This window comes from Ostrea edulis, chromosome 4, assembly GCF_947568905.1.
Source record: "Ostrea edulis chromosome 4, xbOstEdul1.1, whole genome shotgun sequence".
NCBI classification, from domain to species: Eukaryota; Metazoa; Mollusca; class Bivalvia; order Ostreida; family Ostreidae; genus Ostrea; species Ostrea edulis.
Window position 1 is genome coordinate 59,857,680 of NC_079167.1, and position 18,664 is coordinate 59,876,343.

The window sequence follows — 18,664 nt, forward strand, 5'->3', positions numbered from 1 at the left end:
CCCACAGGACTACTCTTCTGAGATGGGGTGGAGGATGAAGAATATTGAATTCTATATAGACTGTGCTCCGAGAGTTACTGTAGTTTACTTAATACATGATGGTATAGCTCTTAGGGATTCAATAACTCATAATTCGGGTTCTTGAATTGATAATTACTGTAACGAGTCGAGATTCATATTACTGTGATGGGTGTTGTTTTATAAGATTCAGGTTCCTGAGGTGGTAGTTTCTGTAATATAATAAGATTCAGGTTCCGGAGGTGGTAGTTACTAGTCATGATGTCGAGTTTTAACTCGGGTACTAGTATTCAGGTGAACAAAGAATGCTGTGGTGTGTTGAAAAGGGAATTCCATTTCAAGGCTCTCGGAAAGCCTTCCTCTCCATTCTGATGCCAATCTATGTCACGTGGTTTGTCAGAATGAACGCTTGATTGACATGGGGGGTGGGGAGGGGGGGTGGAATTGGCGTGGATCGAATCACACATTGTATTTTGCAACAAATTACCAATGCGCTAACATTAATTTGCGCCAATGTCTTGGCACTTGCATTTGCGCTGAAATACGTGTATGCGCCAAATATCTCGTTTTACTATACGAGACTAGTCTATCCTAACATCTTGCGATATTGAATGCGAATTCAGTCTTGCGTCCATTGTCTTAACCATTAATTTAGTCTGAAGAAGCAACCAGACCCAACCTAACAAAAAATGGCCTCGACGAAAACCCCGTGTTCGCATCAACGTACATGAATGCAAGAAATTTGTAATGGATTGCACGAAACTTCTATTTGAAAAAAAATTTAGTATTACACTTCTTATTGTTGCCAAAGTTAGCCAAATTTCGTGTAAATGCCAGAATCCACGCGCTTGGCTCTACTAGGTATTTTTGGTATCTTTAATTGGACTATTTCGTTATCCGTATTCTGGGACGACCTTGGTTATAATAAGTTCCACGTGTTGCCTTATCTTCCTTACATAAACCCTAAAGCATGCTGATCCACGTGAGGACTACTATAAAGGAACCATTACGTTTTGTAAGAATCTTTTACATTCAGTTCTTGAAGAGGCCAGTTGCTAGTTCACAAGATGTTTTTCTATATTGTAGCTGCCGTTTTCTCCATTTCCAATGCTGAACAAGGTATCAAAAGGAATACGTCTATAGTATTTATCATTCATATTCTACTTTTTTTCGTTTGTTTCATATTTGAATAGAATTACACAAAAATGTAATTCGTACATATTCATTTCAAGGTTTGAGAAAAAACCTAACCTAATGGTATATGGGTAGAAGTAATTAACATACAGAAGTTGATTCATTTAAGATTTCGTCATCAACTTTGTCATCTTAGTATCAAGCAGCAAGCATTCTGTTAAAAGGGTTGTGGGAACTGGCATAAAAAGAGATATAGTTGAAACTCGTAAAATTTTCATAAACTATAGTCTAATAAAATATTCAACCCAAACTAAATTTTTCGTATTGAACGCCAGAGTTCATGTTTATGCAAACACATGTTACCATAAAACTCTTTTGATTGGATTTTTTATTCAAATATTCATTCATTTATCATAATTAGCATTGATAATTGAAACTCATCTCATTCCTCGGTAGTTATACTTGTTTTCTGGGGCTAATTTCGCTTTTCAAAAGCAGTAAATTTAATAAACTTTAAAACCAAATCTACAACCATAAAATTTCTAAATAACGTTATTTCTCACAGGTAAAAAGTTAATAGTATCTAATATAATAATCAATTCAAATTCCCCAGAATGTTTTAATTTTTTGTAGGATGTCTATTCGACGGAAAAATGTACTCGTCGGGAGAACAAATAGTAATTTCTCATTGTTTGGGCGCCATGACCTGCCTAGGTAACAATGCCTACGGTGATTTGCAGCAATGGGGGTAGGCCGCTATAATTATATCATTAGAAGAATGCTTAACAATATCAAGAATTTTAATGATAGTTTCTGAAAAGAAACATGTTTCATAATGGAGACCTTTTGCCTGACATCACCAGTAACACATGCATTGTTTCTTCGTGGTCTGAGAACATGACTCTCATGTCAATGTATATTGCTTTTCAGTGGTAATTGTCCAAACACAAGATCAGAAGATGGACAAAGTAAGTTGTCTCTTTCTGAAAAACAAAAATAACAATTTATTCTGTAAGTGTAACCAACATGCAAGTATTTCCACAACTGTTTATAGCTGGGTGCCTCTTCGATGGTCGTGTATATCAGAAAAATGAAGAGGTTGTCTTCGGTGGGTGTCTGGGAGAAATGACATGCTTGGGTAACAACTTGTACACCAGCATTACACCCTTATTGTAAGTTGTTACATTTATATCCTCGTAACTTGTACATCCTTGTTATCTTCTACATCCTTGTTGTAACATTCACATCCTTGTTAACGTCTACATCCTTGTTACCTTTGTAAGCTCTACATCCTTGTTTTAAGTTCTACGTCCTTGTTGTAACATTCACATCCTTGTTACCTTTGTAAGTTCTACATCTTTTTTTTAAGTTCTACGTCCTTGTTGTGCCTTAAATCTATATCATGGCACGCTTACAAATTGCACCAATGGTAGCTTTATTCAACGAATATTATGATGTGTAAGAATTCACTATTTTCAGCGGAGACTGTTCCAGAACAATGCCAAAACGCTCAGATGACGGACAGAGTAAGTCAGAGAAATGTTTGTAAACGTGTGATTGACACTATGCTGTCTTTCAGCAGAGCATTTTAGCCTGTATAAAAAGTGACTACAAACTTGCTATTTCAAAGCTTTTATCTCCAATCATGCAGAGGAGAGTCTTAAAATCTCGATTCTCTCTTCAGGTGGGTGTTGGTTTGATGGGCGTGTCTATTCCACTGGGGAGGATATCATGATCAGACCCTGTTTAGGAAAAATGACCTGTTTGGGGGAGAACAACCTCAGCGCTATTACACCACTGTAGTAAGCTGTCGGAGAGATTTTTATGCAAACTACATCTATATAGTGATTTCTTTGTGGGATTGTTCAGCCCTATCATGACTAGACGATGATGCGTCCAAATATTGCTTCGAACTTTAAATACGTTTACTTATTTTCAACATGTTTGTTATTAAATCAAGATACCGATCGAATGCTACATCTAGTACATTTCTCGTGTAAACATAAGTAGTTATATCGCGCGATAAAACATTTTGAATTCGGAAGATGTAACATGCTATTTTGTATTGTATCATTTCAGTGGAAATTGTGATGCTAAACGAAGTTCCAATGGCCAAGGTATTTTAAAATTACTAAACTAGATTTACCAACTCTGATATTTCGTTAATTACGTTGATGGCTTTAATAATTTTTTCTTTATAAAAGATGGCTGTCTGTATGATGGAGTGGTTCTGAATGCTGGAGAGACCATCACTATTATGGGTACAACGACTGAGCTCTTGTGTCTGGGACATAACTTATATAAAGAGTTCATTCATTAAGGTACCGTGTTATTCTATAAAACAACGAGCGCGAAAACACACGTTCTTTATCATTCATATCTGGATTAAATTTCGTTTATCATTTCAGAATAATTAGACGATAAGGCTTGAGCAAATGACCTTCATCTATCATCAGATCAAATACTTGTGATGCATCTGCACTTTATATCCTGTGTTTATGGTTATTATTTTGTTTTAAATCAATAAATAAGTTGTTGATATTTCCTCTTCGTTGTCTGGTTTTCTAATCAAAGCTATCCATGCAAGTGTATATATCAATTTCTTCCCAAGAAACCTTGAACAGATGCATGTATTACATATAAACATTGTACAAATTTCTTTAAGTAAATTGAAAATCAAGTTGGTTTTAAAAGGGGGGGGGGGTTGCATGTTTATATGAAATAAACAAAGAAGTGAGAAGAACACAGACACCCTCCTTATGTAGGAGCGACCGCCTTCCACACACAGCGTTCTTCAATCGCGCACACCGAGCACTCTCAGTCCATTGTTCTTGTTGTCTAAAAAGGTGTTGACGGTACCTGGTATCTGTTAATAGTGTACCAATATTAATATGGAGATCCAAATTGACATAAATTCAAATATCTGCTAGATAGATACCCTAAACAATGGGAAGATATCATTAATTCATTTAATGTGTGCAACAATTCAATTAAAATATCTTCAAATAGTTAATGATATCTTCAATTCTGAATTGTTGCGGGAATTAATTGAATTGTTGATAGCATTAACTATTCTGTTGAATCAATGAGCACTATAATTGAATTGTTGCTGTCTTCAATGGAATTGATGATAGTGCTACAATTCAACTGAAAAGAGCAATAATTTTGTGGAGCGCCAAATTAATATAAACTCAAATAAGTGAAGATATCTTTAAGCTCATAGTTCTCTTCAGTTAAATCATAGCGCGCACCAATTCAATGAATGCATTGATTCAATTATGGCGCGCAATAATTGAATTGATGTCAACTAATTAAAGATATCTTCACTTATTTAAGTTTATGTCAATTTGGCGCTCCACAAAATTAGGATCTCTTCAAATAATTAATGATATCTTCAATTCTGAATTATTGCGCCCATTGATTGAGTCGTTCTTTTGGACTGATGAGAACAGTAAATGAATATTGTTGCTCTCTTAAAATGAATTAATGATATCAACAATTGAATTGTAGATAGAGCGTATTTCCAATCAATATATCCACAATTGAATTATTTATCACTTTAATTGAATCATTGCTCCCTCTAATCTAATCTTTTAACGAGAGCAAAAATCCAAATATATACATGTAGATCATTATTTCAATTCCGAATATGTTGACTTGATATCTTTAAATGAATTATCGTGCGCATCTATTGAATTAATGATATCATAAGCAATAATTGTGCGTATCAATTATATCGATGCACGCAATCATTCAATTAAAAAGAGTAATAATTTAATTATTCCGCGCATTCAATTGAATTGTAGTGCGCATTTATTCAATTGTTGATATTATTAATCTACATGATTAAAGCAACAATTCAATTATGGCGCGCATCAATTCCTCTGGAAAATACCATCGATAATTCAATTAATGCACGCAATAATTAAGAATTGAAGATATCAATTATTTGAAGAGATCTTTAATGCATTCGTTGAGTGCATCAAATGACGTGATGGTACCTTCAAATGATAAACGATATCTTGAATTATTTGAGATACTATGGAGCGCCAAATTCACATAAACTCAAATAACTCATAATTAATCATTTGAAGACATCATTAATTCCATTATTGCGCAAAATAATTCAGTTGATGTGCACATCTATGGAGCGCTAACGTTGAGGCAAGAACTGGTTAAACTTGGTGCTCCACAGTACATAATAGTGATAAATGTAGCCTTGTAGAAGGGCTTCCGGAAATAAGCCTTGAAGTTCTAGGCTGTAGTCAATATGATTGATCCAGTATTACCTGTCGCAGGGTCGATCTGCCGGTGACTCATCCACCAAACCCCCACCTATGGGTAAATAGACCCACTGCCTTGTGAGGTTCAAAGACTGTTGAGGCAATGTGAGCGGAGGATACCTGCACGGTTCAATGGTTACAGCGGCGCTTCAGCAAAGTGACGTGTCACACACAGGGTGATAGCCAGTGGTGATCACTGGCCAGACACTGTAGCCCATCTCTCCACCCAGACGCCATACTCTGTATATCCTGGTCCCGGACTTATGAGGCCGAGTGAGTGAGCACGTCTCCGCACAAAAAGCAGCTCTCAGTTTAAGCAAGTGCGCAGGTCTCAGGTCGCCAACCTCCAAAGCCCTGTGGCGATGGGCGAGTGACGACGGCAGCAGACACAGGATGGTGCTGGCAGCTGCTATCCACAGACCTGCACACAGGTGGTCAGGGTAGGATGATCGCTGGTTGCCTACCCAAAGACAACTTTCGACAGCCGCCCTGATGTGGGATCAGCCTTTTCCAGGGACAGCACTACTCCTTCCGATATGGGGAAAGGTCTAGAAAAGGCTACTCAAACATTGCTTGCCCTTCTGAACCCTGTAAGTTTACCAGCTGTGCAGTCAAGATATTACAAAGAATCACAGACGACATGCTCGTAAATCTAGCAAACTCTGCACTGGTGTCTGGAACGTTAGGACATTTATGGACACCAAGTCCAGTAACAGACCAGAGTGCAGGACGGCGTTAGTTGCATGAGAACTTGATAGTCACGGAGTGGACATCACTGCACTAGGTGAGACTCGTTTCGCCGAGTGTGGTGAGCTGACGGAACCTGGTGTCGGTTATTCATTCTTCTGGAGTGGACAGTCAGAGGAAGAGCCAAGAGAAGTGGGAGTTGGCTTCGCCATCCGCACCAGCATTGTGCGGAAACTAAAGTCGTTACCGAAGGGTATCAACTACAGGCTCATGGTAATGAGACTGTCAATAAACGACAGTACATCACCTTCATCAGCGTATCATGTAGGTCCAACAATAAAACACATAGACACTGACAAGGAAGTTATTTTATCGACTCTCGGGGCTATACAGACAGTTCCCAAGTCAGATAAGCTGATTTCAATGCTCGTGTGGGATCTGACCACGAGGCCTGGACCGGAGTCAGGGTGCTGGAAATGAAAATTCCATCAGGACGTTACTCCTCACCTTGTGTGCAGAGAGAGAGAGAGAGAGAGAGAGAGAGAGAGAGCTACATCAAATGAAGGACAGCTGATGGGAAGCAAAAGCTGCATAGTTGCAGGAATATGCAGATCTGCATGCAATCAAGATCTTTTTCAACGGCTTGAAAACAGTGTATGGACCTAAATCCATGCCATGACTCCTGTTCACTTGGCGGAGGGTGTTCTGCTGACGGACAAGGAAGACAGTTTAAGACAATGGACGGAACACTTTTACAAGCTGCTCAACAGACTGTCTAGCATTGACGAAGAGGCGATTAACAGCATTCCGCAACGGCCCATGATAAACTGTCTAGATGACCAGCCAACGGAGGAAGAGGTACGGAAGGCTGTGAAACACTTATAGCCAGGAAAAGCAGCAGGACCGGACGGGATTCCCCCTGAGATATGCAAAGAAGGAAGGGCGGTACTCATCATCAAGCTCATAAAACTTCTGCAGTACTTATGGCTGCATGAGAAACTACCTCAGGAGCTAAAGGATGCAAACATAATCCATCTCTACAAGAACAAGGGTGATAAGTCAGCCTGCGACAACCATCAGGGGATCTCCCTTCCAAGCATAGCTGGTAAGATCTTGGCACGTATTCTTGTCGATATATTCGAACAGCACCTGATCAACGATGATGTATCAGAAAGTCAGTGTGGATTTAGAAGCAACCAAGGCACGATTGACACGATATTTGCAGTTCGTCAGCTTTAGGAAAAGTTTAGGAAACAGCATCAAGACCTTTATCTCCTGTTCATCGATCTGACCTAGACATTCTACACTGTCTAAATGGCCTTTGGTCAATCCTAGCAAAAGTTGCTGTCCTGTAAAATTGATTCACATGGTACGCTCCTTCCACGATGTATGATGGCAAAAGTTTTGGAAAACGGCTGTGTGTCAGAACCTTTCCCAGTCACCAATGGCATGAAGCAAGATTGTATGATGGCTCCATCACTCTTCAGCATCCTGTTTGCAGCCATGTTGCAATCAGCTCTTTCCAAGTCTAGTGCAGGCGTCACCATAAACTACAGGTCAGATGGACGCATCTTCGATCTGCGCAGACAAAAGGCAAAGAGTAAAGTGCAGCAGGTTCTGCTTCAAGACTTTCCGATGGGAGTCCCTGGCCAAAGACCGTGACGAATGGAGGACTGTGGTCAACAAAGGCGCCAAGATCTTTAAGACCAAATGTCTTGATGGCCTGGTAGCAAAACGTTAGCAAGAAAGGAAAAGAAAGACATCAGAGCACATCCCGCAACATAGCTTGTCCGCAGTTGGAAGACTGCGCATCCGCATTTGGGACTCCACAGTCACGCGAGATGACACTGAAAGCATCGTCGGTTTGACGGCTATGCAAGAGAAGATGATACGTTTGTCAGTTCAAAACTTAATTTGATGGAATAATGTGATATGTCAGCCTAGTATTATCTCGTAATTTAAATTATGGGATGCTTTTTCTCGAAGTAACAAGAAAATCAACTAGTAACTTTGAGATATTTTCTCCTAGTTTCAATTTTTTTCCATTGATACTCATTCCACTGCTTTTCCCCCCATTAATCATTACATACAAAAAATTGATAGTATTCTTGTTCCCGCCCTCCACCAGAAAAAGCGGGGAATTAACATTGCAAAGACACGACTCTTTTTTAGTTATCAAACCCAGTACCATAGATATCATCAGTTGGTTGAGCAGCTGTTCCGTCAATTTCACATACGCATACAGAGTAAGCAGTAAAAGTATTCTATCAAAGAAATGTAAATACTCTACAAGTATCAATTTATCATTTCTTGCTAAATAACACGAATCTTTGTGCTGTTTAAATGACGCAATACGTATTTATTTTGTCTGCACACCAGTCCATATTACTAACACCACAGATGTAAATGGTAATAGCAAGTCAATGCTTTCAAAATATTTCTGTAACTTCAAATAAATAGTTGACCATCACAGGTATAAGGAACATCTTGTCTAGCTTGTTCTAATTGAAGAGCTCTACTGTGGGGGATGGGATAGATCATATACCCCCCCCCCCCTTTCTTAGTTCCCCAACTAAGCTTGTCCCGATTCCCTCCAATAATCCTATACTGTGTATTTTGTCACTGAGCAAAAGTGTTGGATTGGTAGTAGTGACTGCATGATGTTCAGGCATGCTGCAACATTATGATAGTCGATATAAATAAAATAGGGTACATGTATAATACAGTAATCCCTCCCATATTTTATGACAAAATCAATGGAAAACTGTCTTGAAAAATTACAAACTGGAAATATAAAGTTTTATTGAAGACAATTACATGTATTTACAACCTTCAAATCCATGTCTGGTAATGTATGTCTCATAGTTTCATAACTAAAATGTTGTGGTTTCCTTCTTTTAAAAAAATTCCAATAACAATTCAACAGCAGAGCCTCTAAGTACAGGTATAATGGTTGCCCATGTATCACACAATAAAAATTAGAGATGCAGCATGGTGATGGAGCATTTAGTACATCATTATCATGAGTGATCTGTATAAATCTGTCTCAAAAAACGTTTCTGACAAAATTTTGGCCTATAAATAGTTTTTAATGTTGCTATCAAATGAACACACTCCTGGGTCACATCACAAACATTAGCAACCATGGTGCAAATACAAAAGTATTGCCTGGAACAGATATTCGAACATTTAACATTGTTCATTATTACTGTACACTCAGTTTGGTTGCTTGATGTCCAGGAGTGAATATGACAATGTTTTATGAGGAAAATGCATTTTCACAATATATTCCATAGAGCCCCACCCGCAACACCTGACCCATTGTCATGAATTTCGGAGGCTTCCCCGACTATGAACACAGTCTGGCTGCTTTATGTTCTTAACTAAAGACTTTCAAAGTTTGCATGACATATTTTGCCCATGCTTCATAGCACCCAGGAGGTTGAAACCATGAAATTCACAATTTTTGTTCCCCCGATCCCTTTGTTGCTACATACTACATACAGTATAAATTGGCTAGGTAGTACATGTATTTGATACGTTGAAGTTGTTCAAATTTAACATAAAAAGGATGCACAGTACACATAAAACCATATAGCAGGAGGTCGCCTAGCTGAGTAAGGTGACCTAGAAATGGAATGTAATTATGATAATCTTATGTCACAACTACTTGCTAACCAACTGTAAAACTGCAAAAGTGAGCAAGTCAATGACAGCGAAATATGGAAATATCAATGATTATCAACCATTAACCATATTTACAGAAAACGTAGGCACCATTTTTGAAATCATCAATGCCACATAATGAATACTTGAATAAAACACACACACCACTTGTATACATTTAAAAAGGAAATGTAATTCAAAGATTTTCGTGAATTATACTACACATAAAACACACAATTTACAATAAACGGAGCATGAAGTTTGGCACTTTTCATACCTACAATGACAAAAAACGTATGAAATTGTATATTTCACAATCACAGTTGTACTATAAAATAAATAAGTTATGATATTGGGGAAAAGTATCACGGTTACCAAATACTCAGTAAAAATCCATCTTAACTATCACATCATTTGTTTGTTTCTTGATTCATAAGATCAAACATAGCCGTAAAAGACGTCTACGGATGAAAACACCAGGTTCAAATGACATCATGAAGAAAATTTTCAAAATGTGCATGTCATGTCTTGCAGTCATTCACACAATTAAGGATGGTGAGCCTAACTTCTTTGTGTACATTCATCAAACATATCCTAGGTCGATTTTTAAAGGAAGTACGCCAAAAAATGATAAATATCTGTTCCAGATTAAGATAGAATAAAACGAAAACGTCCCATGTAAGATGTTTTGACACAATATCCTTTCTTTAAAAAGATATCTCCTCAATATGGATTTCAATCATATTTCAGTACAACATTAACCACCCACTATTTATCGAAATCAAAGAAGAAAAAACTACGTGTCTAAGACAGAAAGCTTTGTGGAGGTTGTTGCAAAATCTACATTTTATATAACATTTGATTGGAATTTACCTGAGAATCAGTTATTTACTTATCACACAATATTTGATTGGAATTTACCTGAGAATCAGTTATTTACTTATCACACAATATTTGATTGGAATTTACCTGAGAATCAGTTATTTACTTATCACACAATATTTGATTGGAATTTACCTGAGAATCAGTTATTTACTTATCACACAATATTTACATAAATGATATACTCCTATTTATATTTTTATACAAAATATTAATAATATTCATTTAAATTTACCAGTAAGTTTTCAAAAATGACAAGAGTACACACCCATGTTTCACAGAGCTCAGCTTTTCAAATTAGGTTCATCAACCCTAAGAACATACACACATATTGCAGCATTGTTACATATTTTGTTTTTGTCTCCTAGAATTAAAAAAAAACCCAGCCAATAACATACATGGTACTTTCCCTGACAACGCTGCTGACTATTCTAAACAGCATACTAGAAAACTATATATCTTATTTTACATTTCTTCCTTATGACTAGCAGTAACGGAAAAACTCTCGTACAGTTGATCTCAGAATCACTAATTTATTCGGTGCCTCTGTTTTCCCAACAATGGTTCTTCCTCCTCTTCCTCTGCTACTTTTACAGATTCTTCCTGAGCCTGCTGCTGGCGTTGTCTTCTGCTGATGTTCAGTATGCCACCCTGGAAAAATGGGGAACACTTTGAAAAAAATGTATTTTTGTATAGTTTGACAAACATCTATTCAATTCTGAAATTTTTCATTAACGAGGAAGCTCATTTCCTAAAGTTCATATCCTCTGGAGAGAATGAGTTTATTTATTAAGGATACTTTACCATGTTTGATTTTTAAAAAAAAGTTTTGTTCTTGAATATCATAAAAGGAAGCTTATAAATGTAAAAAGAGGATAATTTCACATCACAATCTTAATCAATTAACTAAAGAAATAGTATGTCAATTTCCAGTTCTATATATAGTTCATACCTTTCGTTTATCTGAGATATTAAGGAAAACAGTTGAAGCGACACAGGCTAAGGAATTAGCCAGCAAAAATATCATAACAAACTTCCATCTCGTCAGAGTCTCCTCTCTAAATAGTAAAGAACATACAATCAAAATTTAGTGCTTTTTAAAAATCAAAACTACCTTACATTATAGTATATAGTTTATACGTGTATAAGCAATAAATTTAGAATATGTGTACTTCTATCATAACAAGTCTAAAGTTCAAATAACACTTCTGTGCCAAGGTATCTAAAATAAGCACTGTTTTTAAAAGTCGCATGTTTTGAAATGACATAATTTTAAAATTAGTCCAGTTAGATAATGCTGTATATACCCTTCAGTCTTTCCCAAAATCTTTCCAACAATTAGATTAGAAATTCCGATTCCAATCATCTGTATGGAGGTAGTCAATCCCATGGCAGTACCCACTGTGGCCTGGGTCACGACCAGCGGAATCGAGGGCCACATGCTGGCCTGAAATCAATACAGAAATACATGTACATACTTGTGACCTGAAATCAATACAAAAATACATGTACATACTCACTCTGAAATCAATACAGAAATACACGCACATACTCATGGCCTGAAATCAATTTAAAAATACATGTACATACTCTTGATCTGAAATCAAACAGAAATATGTGTACATGCTGGTCTGATATCAAACAGAAATACACGTACATACTGGCCTGAAATCAATACTGTAGTATAGGAAAGGAAAACATTTTGGGCTGGACCAGGAATCAAACTCAGGTCCCCTGCATTACTAGTCTGGTGCTCTAACCTCTGAGCTATCCAGGCAGATATCTACAGTCCATATACATATACATATACATGGCCTGAAATCAATACAAAACACAAACAGAAAATTGATAAGAGAAAATGTTTTCCCTGTATAATGGACACACACATATCCTGAAAATACTCTGCTTAATAAGTACTGAAGATTAGTATACCTCAGTCAACAAAATTCATGAAGAAAAATACTCACTGCGGCAAAAGAATATGTGATCCCCAGCCAGAGGGTGCAAACCAGAGGATATACAGAGGTGAAGGCCAATAGTCCAAACAGTGGAATGGTCAGCAAGGCACAGAAGAGGGCCAAAATACCACGCTTGCCAATTATATCCTACAATACCAACGAAATTCTGCACACTCCAAGAATTTGAAACAAAGATACATGTATTTCAAATTTGTTATAAACGCACTTGAATACAAGATCTTTCATATTGGTTACAGAAGTACAAAATTTCACTAAAATTAAATTCATTCTGGGCATCTCTGATCAATCATGAAACTGGCCACATTTTTTATATCCAGCCATTCTGACTACATCAGTTTAAAGTTGGTGTCCATTTAATGCTCACAGTAAACAACAGAACTATACTCACAATGATGCCCCCCAGAAAAGGAGACAGCACCATAGAGACGTCATACACTGCCCCTGCTATGTAGGCACTATCCTTTGGAGACATCTTATACTTCCTGTGAATGAACTTACTGCAAAAGAAAAACAGGCAAACAGCAATATTATGTCCTGGATCCTGTGCAAATACCCTGCATGACCTTGGACTGGTAGTCAAAATTATCACCACCTTTATCCACTTAGCCACACACAAAACATTTGTAAGCAATTTCCAATATCTTTTAAGATTTCTCTAAAGTGTTGATCATTCCCCTGACTGAAACATTTGGTCATGCTATAACTTTTTGCATATCTTACCTGGCATCTGCCACAAAAGGAAAAACTCCGTTGTAGAAGAACATGATGGACAGGGCTAGCAACCAATAGGACAGGGAGAAGTTTTTGACATCTGTCAATTTCTGTTAAGAGATTTAATAAGGAGGTAAATTTGATACATGAATACATCTTATTATGTCATTTTATCAAGAACTAGGTGCACCATGGTCTTTTGGCCTTGTAGATTTTGATGAGCATAACTTAAGAGTGTATTGCTATTTTATTTTTTTTTTTAAATGTTTGAGAAGTGAGAAATACAAAAGTTGGGAATGTGACATACTGGTACATGACATTGGTCACCTTCAGGGCAGACAGTATCACTGGGTACTTTACTTGGCAAAACCGCCATTCAGAGTCCGTTCAAAGAACACAATATCACAAGTGCTATGTTCCAGTGGACTTAACTTTATAAGAATTAGTGATAAATCAATACAACCTGTCCCAATGGACTAATACACACTCATCCAAAGTGTTCTGCCCAGATGGACTTGGCTGAGGGTCATAACACATCATCTGCCCATAATCAACCTTTTCTAATAAGGCAAAATAGTGCTTCTAACGTTTCTCCATTACAAAGACATAGTCTGGACAAAATTTCAAACCAATTTCTAACAGCGATCTTGACCAAATGACCTTGGCTTTGGATTATGACAAGCCATCTGGTAATAAGGGCCTTTTCTGCCGAGTATGTGTAAAAACGTTATGGCCCAGACAAAAAATTTCAACTTTTTTTTTATTACCAAGAACCCACCGGTAAACCTTGGCCAAATGAATGACACACAATGTGACCATAAGCAACCTATGTGCAAAGAATGACTTTCTAAAGTCTCTCCATTACAAAATTATGCCTAGGTCAAACAGCGGAATGTACAGATACTGTTACACAGAAGGACAGAAAGACATGGTAATCACTGAATCCAATAAACATTATCAAACCTTGTTTACAGGTATAAATGTGAGAAGTTTGATTTCACAAGAGATGCATCTCACAAATTAATGTGAAAATCAATTTCTTATGGATGATAAGGAATCTAAGGTGGTGTTTAAAATGATCATCCCAATGAGCAGTCTATCAAAATGACAAGCTACACAGAACACTAACTCAGCAGTTAATTGCCTCTTAATTTCATTGGATGGAAGACCTGTTCATTTCTTACAAAGGCGTTTCTAGTTATGTTCTCCAAAGTAGTATGGAAACTTGGCTACAACAAAGTACCTACCAATTTCTTAGATTGCACTTTTAGATTGTCTTCATCCCCTAAAGCTCTGACCCCCACTTTGTCCAGAAAGCTTACAATCATGGCACAAACAAAACCCAGTCCACACAACATGGCTCCTGAAACAAACGTGATGCCATTGATTAACAGTCTTACAATAAAGCAAAACATCCCCTTACAATGAAACTTAAACATGAACTGCATAGATTTCAATGCAGAGGAAATAAAAAAGTGTCTTTAAAATGTGTGTATCTCAATTTCATCCATTGATCCTCTCCTATAACATAAAATTGTTTGAACACAAATATCTCAAAAATACAATTGTACATAGAGTTGGCATGAATTATTTCAACCCATGATTACTTAGGATATTACCTCCCCATAAAGTCCATGTCAAACCATAAACATCTTTGAAGTTTTGTGTTAGGAAAAAATTCAAAACACTTCCCAGCCTGGAGAATGCCAGCGTTATTCCAAATGCTAAAGCTAGCTCTTTGTCTCGGAACCAGTATGCTGTTATTCTGTTTTGTACAACTGCAAGAATTCAAGAATATTTGTCACTCTATGAGGTTCTGTACAACTGCAAAAATTCAAGAATATTTGTCACTCTATGTGGAAATTAACTACAAATGTGAAATGAATTTATCTTTCTTGGGGAAAAGTAAGTGATCATGTCAACAATTTTACTGAATCATGAGCATATGAGAATACACTGTACATTCACGTCTCGTGAAATTCTTCACCCAGGGAGATAACTCAGTGATTGTATACTGTCAAATTTTAAAATTTCTATCATACAATGCTTACTTGTGAGAGAGCCATTGCCTGATCCAAATATCAGTCTTCCAAGTAACATGATGGGCAACATGTATGATGTCCCCTTCAACATGGCCCCAACAGCAAAAGTTGATGACCCAAGAACACAGAGGAAAGAAAACAAAAAGACTCCAACTGAAAAAAAGTATGATTTCAATATAACAGCTTACAACATTGGAAGTGCATCATAACTATGTAAATTTCATGTTTAAATCAGCTTTAAAAACATAGTTGTATATCTAAATCTGCTTTTGAGTTGATTATTCACTTTCAGAATTTTGTATGAGATTCAAATTGTGAAAATCTTCCTTTATTGTATATTTTCTATCATTCATGAGTAATTAATATTCTTGTTACATGTAAATCACAAAAAAGCCTCTCTTGCCAAATCAAAAGTCTTGCTTTTATCTATGTATCTCTAACTTACATAGAATTTAGTCCTTCAGAGCAAAGCAATCACAATTTTTCATTCTCGAATATTGTGTGATACAAATGTATAAAGAATTTTACAATACTGTAATGAGTAAAATTATTGTAACTTACGCCTATTTCCCATCTTGTCTATCAAAAATCCTGCTCCAATAACCACAAGGGCATTTCTGCAATGAAATATCAATGTCAACACATGCTATGCACTTTTAACAAGAGTGAAACTGTAGGTACAATCATCATGAAAATTCATTCTCATTTAAAGCCCTAACAAGATGGAGCACCCTGCCTTATCATGATGCTTTCCTTAGTCTGAAATGATGCTAGACAAATGGGTCTATTAAAGAATTTTTACATGATTTTCTTGATTTTTTTCCCTTTCAAACGGACATGTTCCTTCATTTGAACAAACTTGAATCCCCTTTACCCAAGGATGTTTTATGGCAAGTTTGACTGAAATTAGCCCAGTGGTTATGGAAAAGAGGTAAAAATTATTAAAAGTTCACAGATGGATGATGGACAATTTGAAAATGTAATCCGAAAAGCTCACTTGAGCCTTCAGCTTAGGTGAGCTAAAAACCTAAACATATATTCCTCATTGAAAATTGAAATGGGCCCTGTCTGAACTACATATTATAAATATCAATGATTTAAAAAACTAAATTTTATACATATCAATGATATAAACATTATTTTGAACACCAGTAGGTAAAACCACCTCATATCTAACAAGGTATACTTTACATCTGACAAAACATCAATCCTTTTACATAAACAAATTGATTTAAAAATGTACAAAGATACTTACGTCCAAGCATAGATTGCATACAACAGGTTGTAATTATCATCTGACATTCCCAGACAGCCCTCACAGTCACAGGTGTCGAAGCTAGTGTTTCCACTGGTGTAGTTGGTACAATTCTGAATATAGTTTACATATACTTTATATACACATAATAACAGAGTCAAAACTTCTGAATACAGAGTCTGAAAAGACATTAGGTGATCCATATATGCTTTTAATCTGTTATTACCATACTGCATTTGTCTTCCTATGGATTTTATAATGAATATATGAACCTGCCCACAAACACATTGTGTCTAAACAACACAAACTTAGCTTGCCCTCTGGAGCTCAACATTAGTGCGTAAAAGTATACATTGGGACATGTAGCACAAAGAATATTCATAAACTACTTCATCAAGGTCATCAATGAGAAAAGGAAAGTGAGAGTAAAGGTGATATTGGGGAGGTGATGACCAGAGGTACCAAGCCTGCTAGTAAAAAAATTATGTTTGATATACAGATGATTAAAGAAAACTCAAATTTTGAAAGACCTCAAATGGCCTTTGAGAGATTCAGAGTTAAAAATTTCAGGAATAGGGTATTTGAGAATTTGCTTAATTTTACAAGAAAAATTTCAAGACCAAGACATTACTGCGAGTGATCAAAGTTCGAGCTACCTGACAGTACCTGTATAAATATATGAAACCATATGATGTGTTACTCACTTCGCTGTTTGTGAAATCATCCTGCAACACGCTGGGCATATCAAAACAGAAATAGCTTCCAAACGTCAACATACAGTTGAAAAAGAGGACTAAAAATCTATATGGTGCTGAAAAATAAACCCTATCTGTAATATCACGTTAATCAAATTATATATATATATATATATATATATATATATATATATATATATATATATATATACACACACAACTTTTTACAAGATATTTTAAATGACACATATCTTCAAAGAGGAATAAATGCAAATCTATCTATCTAGATCTATATATATATATTACAAGTATTTGTAAACAGACTTGTGTCAGTACTTCATTACGTATGCTATCATTTTATGATGGAGAAATGATTATTATTTTTGTTTTTTAACTTATTGTAAACATTTCAAGTTGGGATGATATTCAAGTTCAAATGACAATTCATGATATCTGAACATCTTTAATCTTACCTCTTGAAGCATCCATATCACACAAGACTGCCATTTTGTCTCTTCAGTCCAGAATCTTGCCGATACCAGCCTAGATGTATCAGCCTCAGGTGACTGTAACTGGGTCCTTAGACCTTAGGGTTACTGAACTTCAAATCAAAACAAACTTCAAACGCTTTACATTGCTTTGAATCTCGTCGTTTTTAGTGACGAATGGGATGATTAGATTAATTTTTTTTCTTGTGGTTATCTTCGATGGTCAGCCTCTTTCCCTATTCTTCATGTACAGATTGAATTTACACGTAGAAATACATTCCAACAATATATTCTTAATAGAACTTTTAAAAATGTTTTCCTCAATCAGCTGACACAGTATTAGACAAGTCGTACGTAGGTCTAGTTGGTCGGTCAGACGTTCGGGCGATCACTCGGATCTATTAAATAAACTTCTTCTTTTTTTTTTAAAAAAAAGGGTGGAATAAAGGAACAGTCATATGAAGTCATTTAATGATTTATGGCACGACGTTTTTACATTTATTCCTCTTTAAAGATATCTCATATAAATATAAAATATCTTGCAAAAAGTTTAAAGAGGTCTTCTAAAGTTTATAAGATGTCTTATAAAAGATATGAGATATCTAATATTTTTTTTCTTTATAAGATATCGCATTAATTATATATATTTTATTAACGCTTTTGATATAAGATATCATAAACTTTACAGGATATCTTGTTAAATATACAAGATATCTTACAAAGTTTATGAGATATCTTATATAGTTTAAAATTATCTTATATAATTTATGAGAGATCTTGTAAACGGTAAATTATACGAGATATCTTATAAAAATTATCAAAAA

The 18,664-nt window shown here is 36.0% G+C and overlaps 2 protein-coding genes across 4 annotated transcripts; one reads left to right on the top strand and one right to left on the bottom strand.

Moving 5' to 3' along the window:
• Nucleotides 1-988: 988 nt before the first annotated feature.
• Nucleotides 989-3,695, top strand: LOC125671134 (uncharacterized). Of its 2 annotated transcripts, none has more exons than XM_048906617.2 (9): nucleotides 989-1,137; nucleotides 1,786-1,900; nucleotides 2,083-2,120; nucleotides 2,207-2,324; nucleotides 2,632-2,678; nucleotides 2,837-2,954; nucleotides 3,232-3,269; nucleotides 3,357-3,473; nucleotides 3,561-3,695. In XM_048906617.2, exons 1-8 carry the CDS (start codon nucleotides 1,086-1,088, stop codon nucleotides 3,470-3,472), a joined length of 642 nt encoding a protein of 213 aa, XP_048762574.1. In that variant the 5' UTR covers nucleotides 989-1,085; the 3' UTR covers nucleotide 3,473; nucleotides 3,561-3,695. The 2 variants fall into 2 exon arrangements, with proteins under 2 accessions (XP_048762574.1, XP_048762575.1); XM_048906618.2 differs by having other exon boundaries at nucleotides 1,000-1,033.
• Nucleotides 3,696-8,904: 5,209 nt separating this feature from the next.
• Nucleotides 8,905-18,219, bottom strand: LOC125671096 (major facilitator superfamily domain-containing protein 1-like). 2 transcript variants are annotated; one of them, XR_008802513.1, is made up of 14 exons: nucleotides 17,826-18,219; nucleotides 17,362-17,468; nucleotides 16,658-16,770; nucleotides 15,964-16,019; nucleotides 15,412-15,555; nucleotides 14,980-15,138; nucleotides 14,608-14,723; nucleotides 13,370-13,470; nucleotides 13,038-13,146; nucleotides 12,638-12,775; nucleotides 11,978-12,117; nucleotides 11,623-11,728; nucleotides 10,710-11,321; nucleotides 8,905-10,661 (listed from the first exon to the last, which is right to left on the bottom strand). XR_008802513.1 is itself a non-coding variant. In XM_048906552.2 (13 exons), the coding sequence occupies exons 1-13, from the start codon at nucleotides 17,857-17,859 to the stop codon at nucleotides 11,199-11,201; spliced, it is 1,446 nt and encodes a 481-aa protein (XP_048762509.1). In that variant the 5' UTR covers nucleotides 17,860-18,192; the 3' UTR covers nucleotides 8,905-11,198. The 2 variants fall into 2 exon arrangements, 1 of the variants encoding a protein (XP_048762509.1); XM_048906552.2 differs by having other exon boundaries at nucleotides 8,905-11,321; nucleotides 17,826-18,192.
• Between the last annotated feature and the right edge of the window lie 445 nt (nucleotides 18,220-18,664).

Excerpts from the sequence above, each read along its gene's own strand:
- LOC125671134 (XM_048906617.2), top strand. The coding sequence starts at position 1,086 with ATGTTTTTCTATATTGTAGCTGCCGTTTTCTCCATTTCCAATGCTGAA. Across the intron at positions 2,121-2,206 it reads AAGATCAGAAGATGGACAAA|CTGGGTGCCTCTTCGATGGT; the intron begins GTAAGTTGTCTC and ends AACTGTTTATAG. Across the intron at positions 2,325-2,631 it reads ACCAGCATTACACCCTTATT|CGGAGACTGTTCCAGAACAA; the intron begins GTAAGTTGTTAC and ends CACTATTTTCAG.
- LOC125671096 (XM_048906552.2), bottom strand. The coding sequence starts at position 17,859 with ATGGCAGTCTTGTGTGATATGGATGCTTCAAGAG. Across the intron at positions 15,139-15,411 it reads AGGCAATGGCTCTCTCACAA|TTGTACAAAACAGAATAACA; the intron begins GTAAGCATTGTA and ends GAATTCTTGCAG. Across the intron at positions 13,471-14,607 it reads AAGTGCAATCTAAGAAATTG|AAATTGACAGATGTCAAAAA; the intron begins GTAGGTACTTTG and ends ATCTCTTAACAG.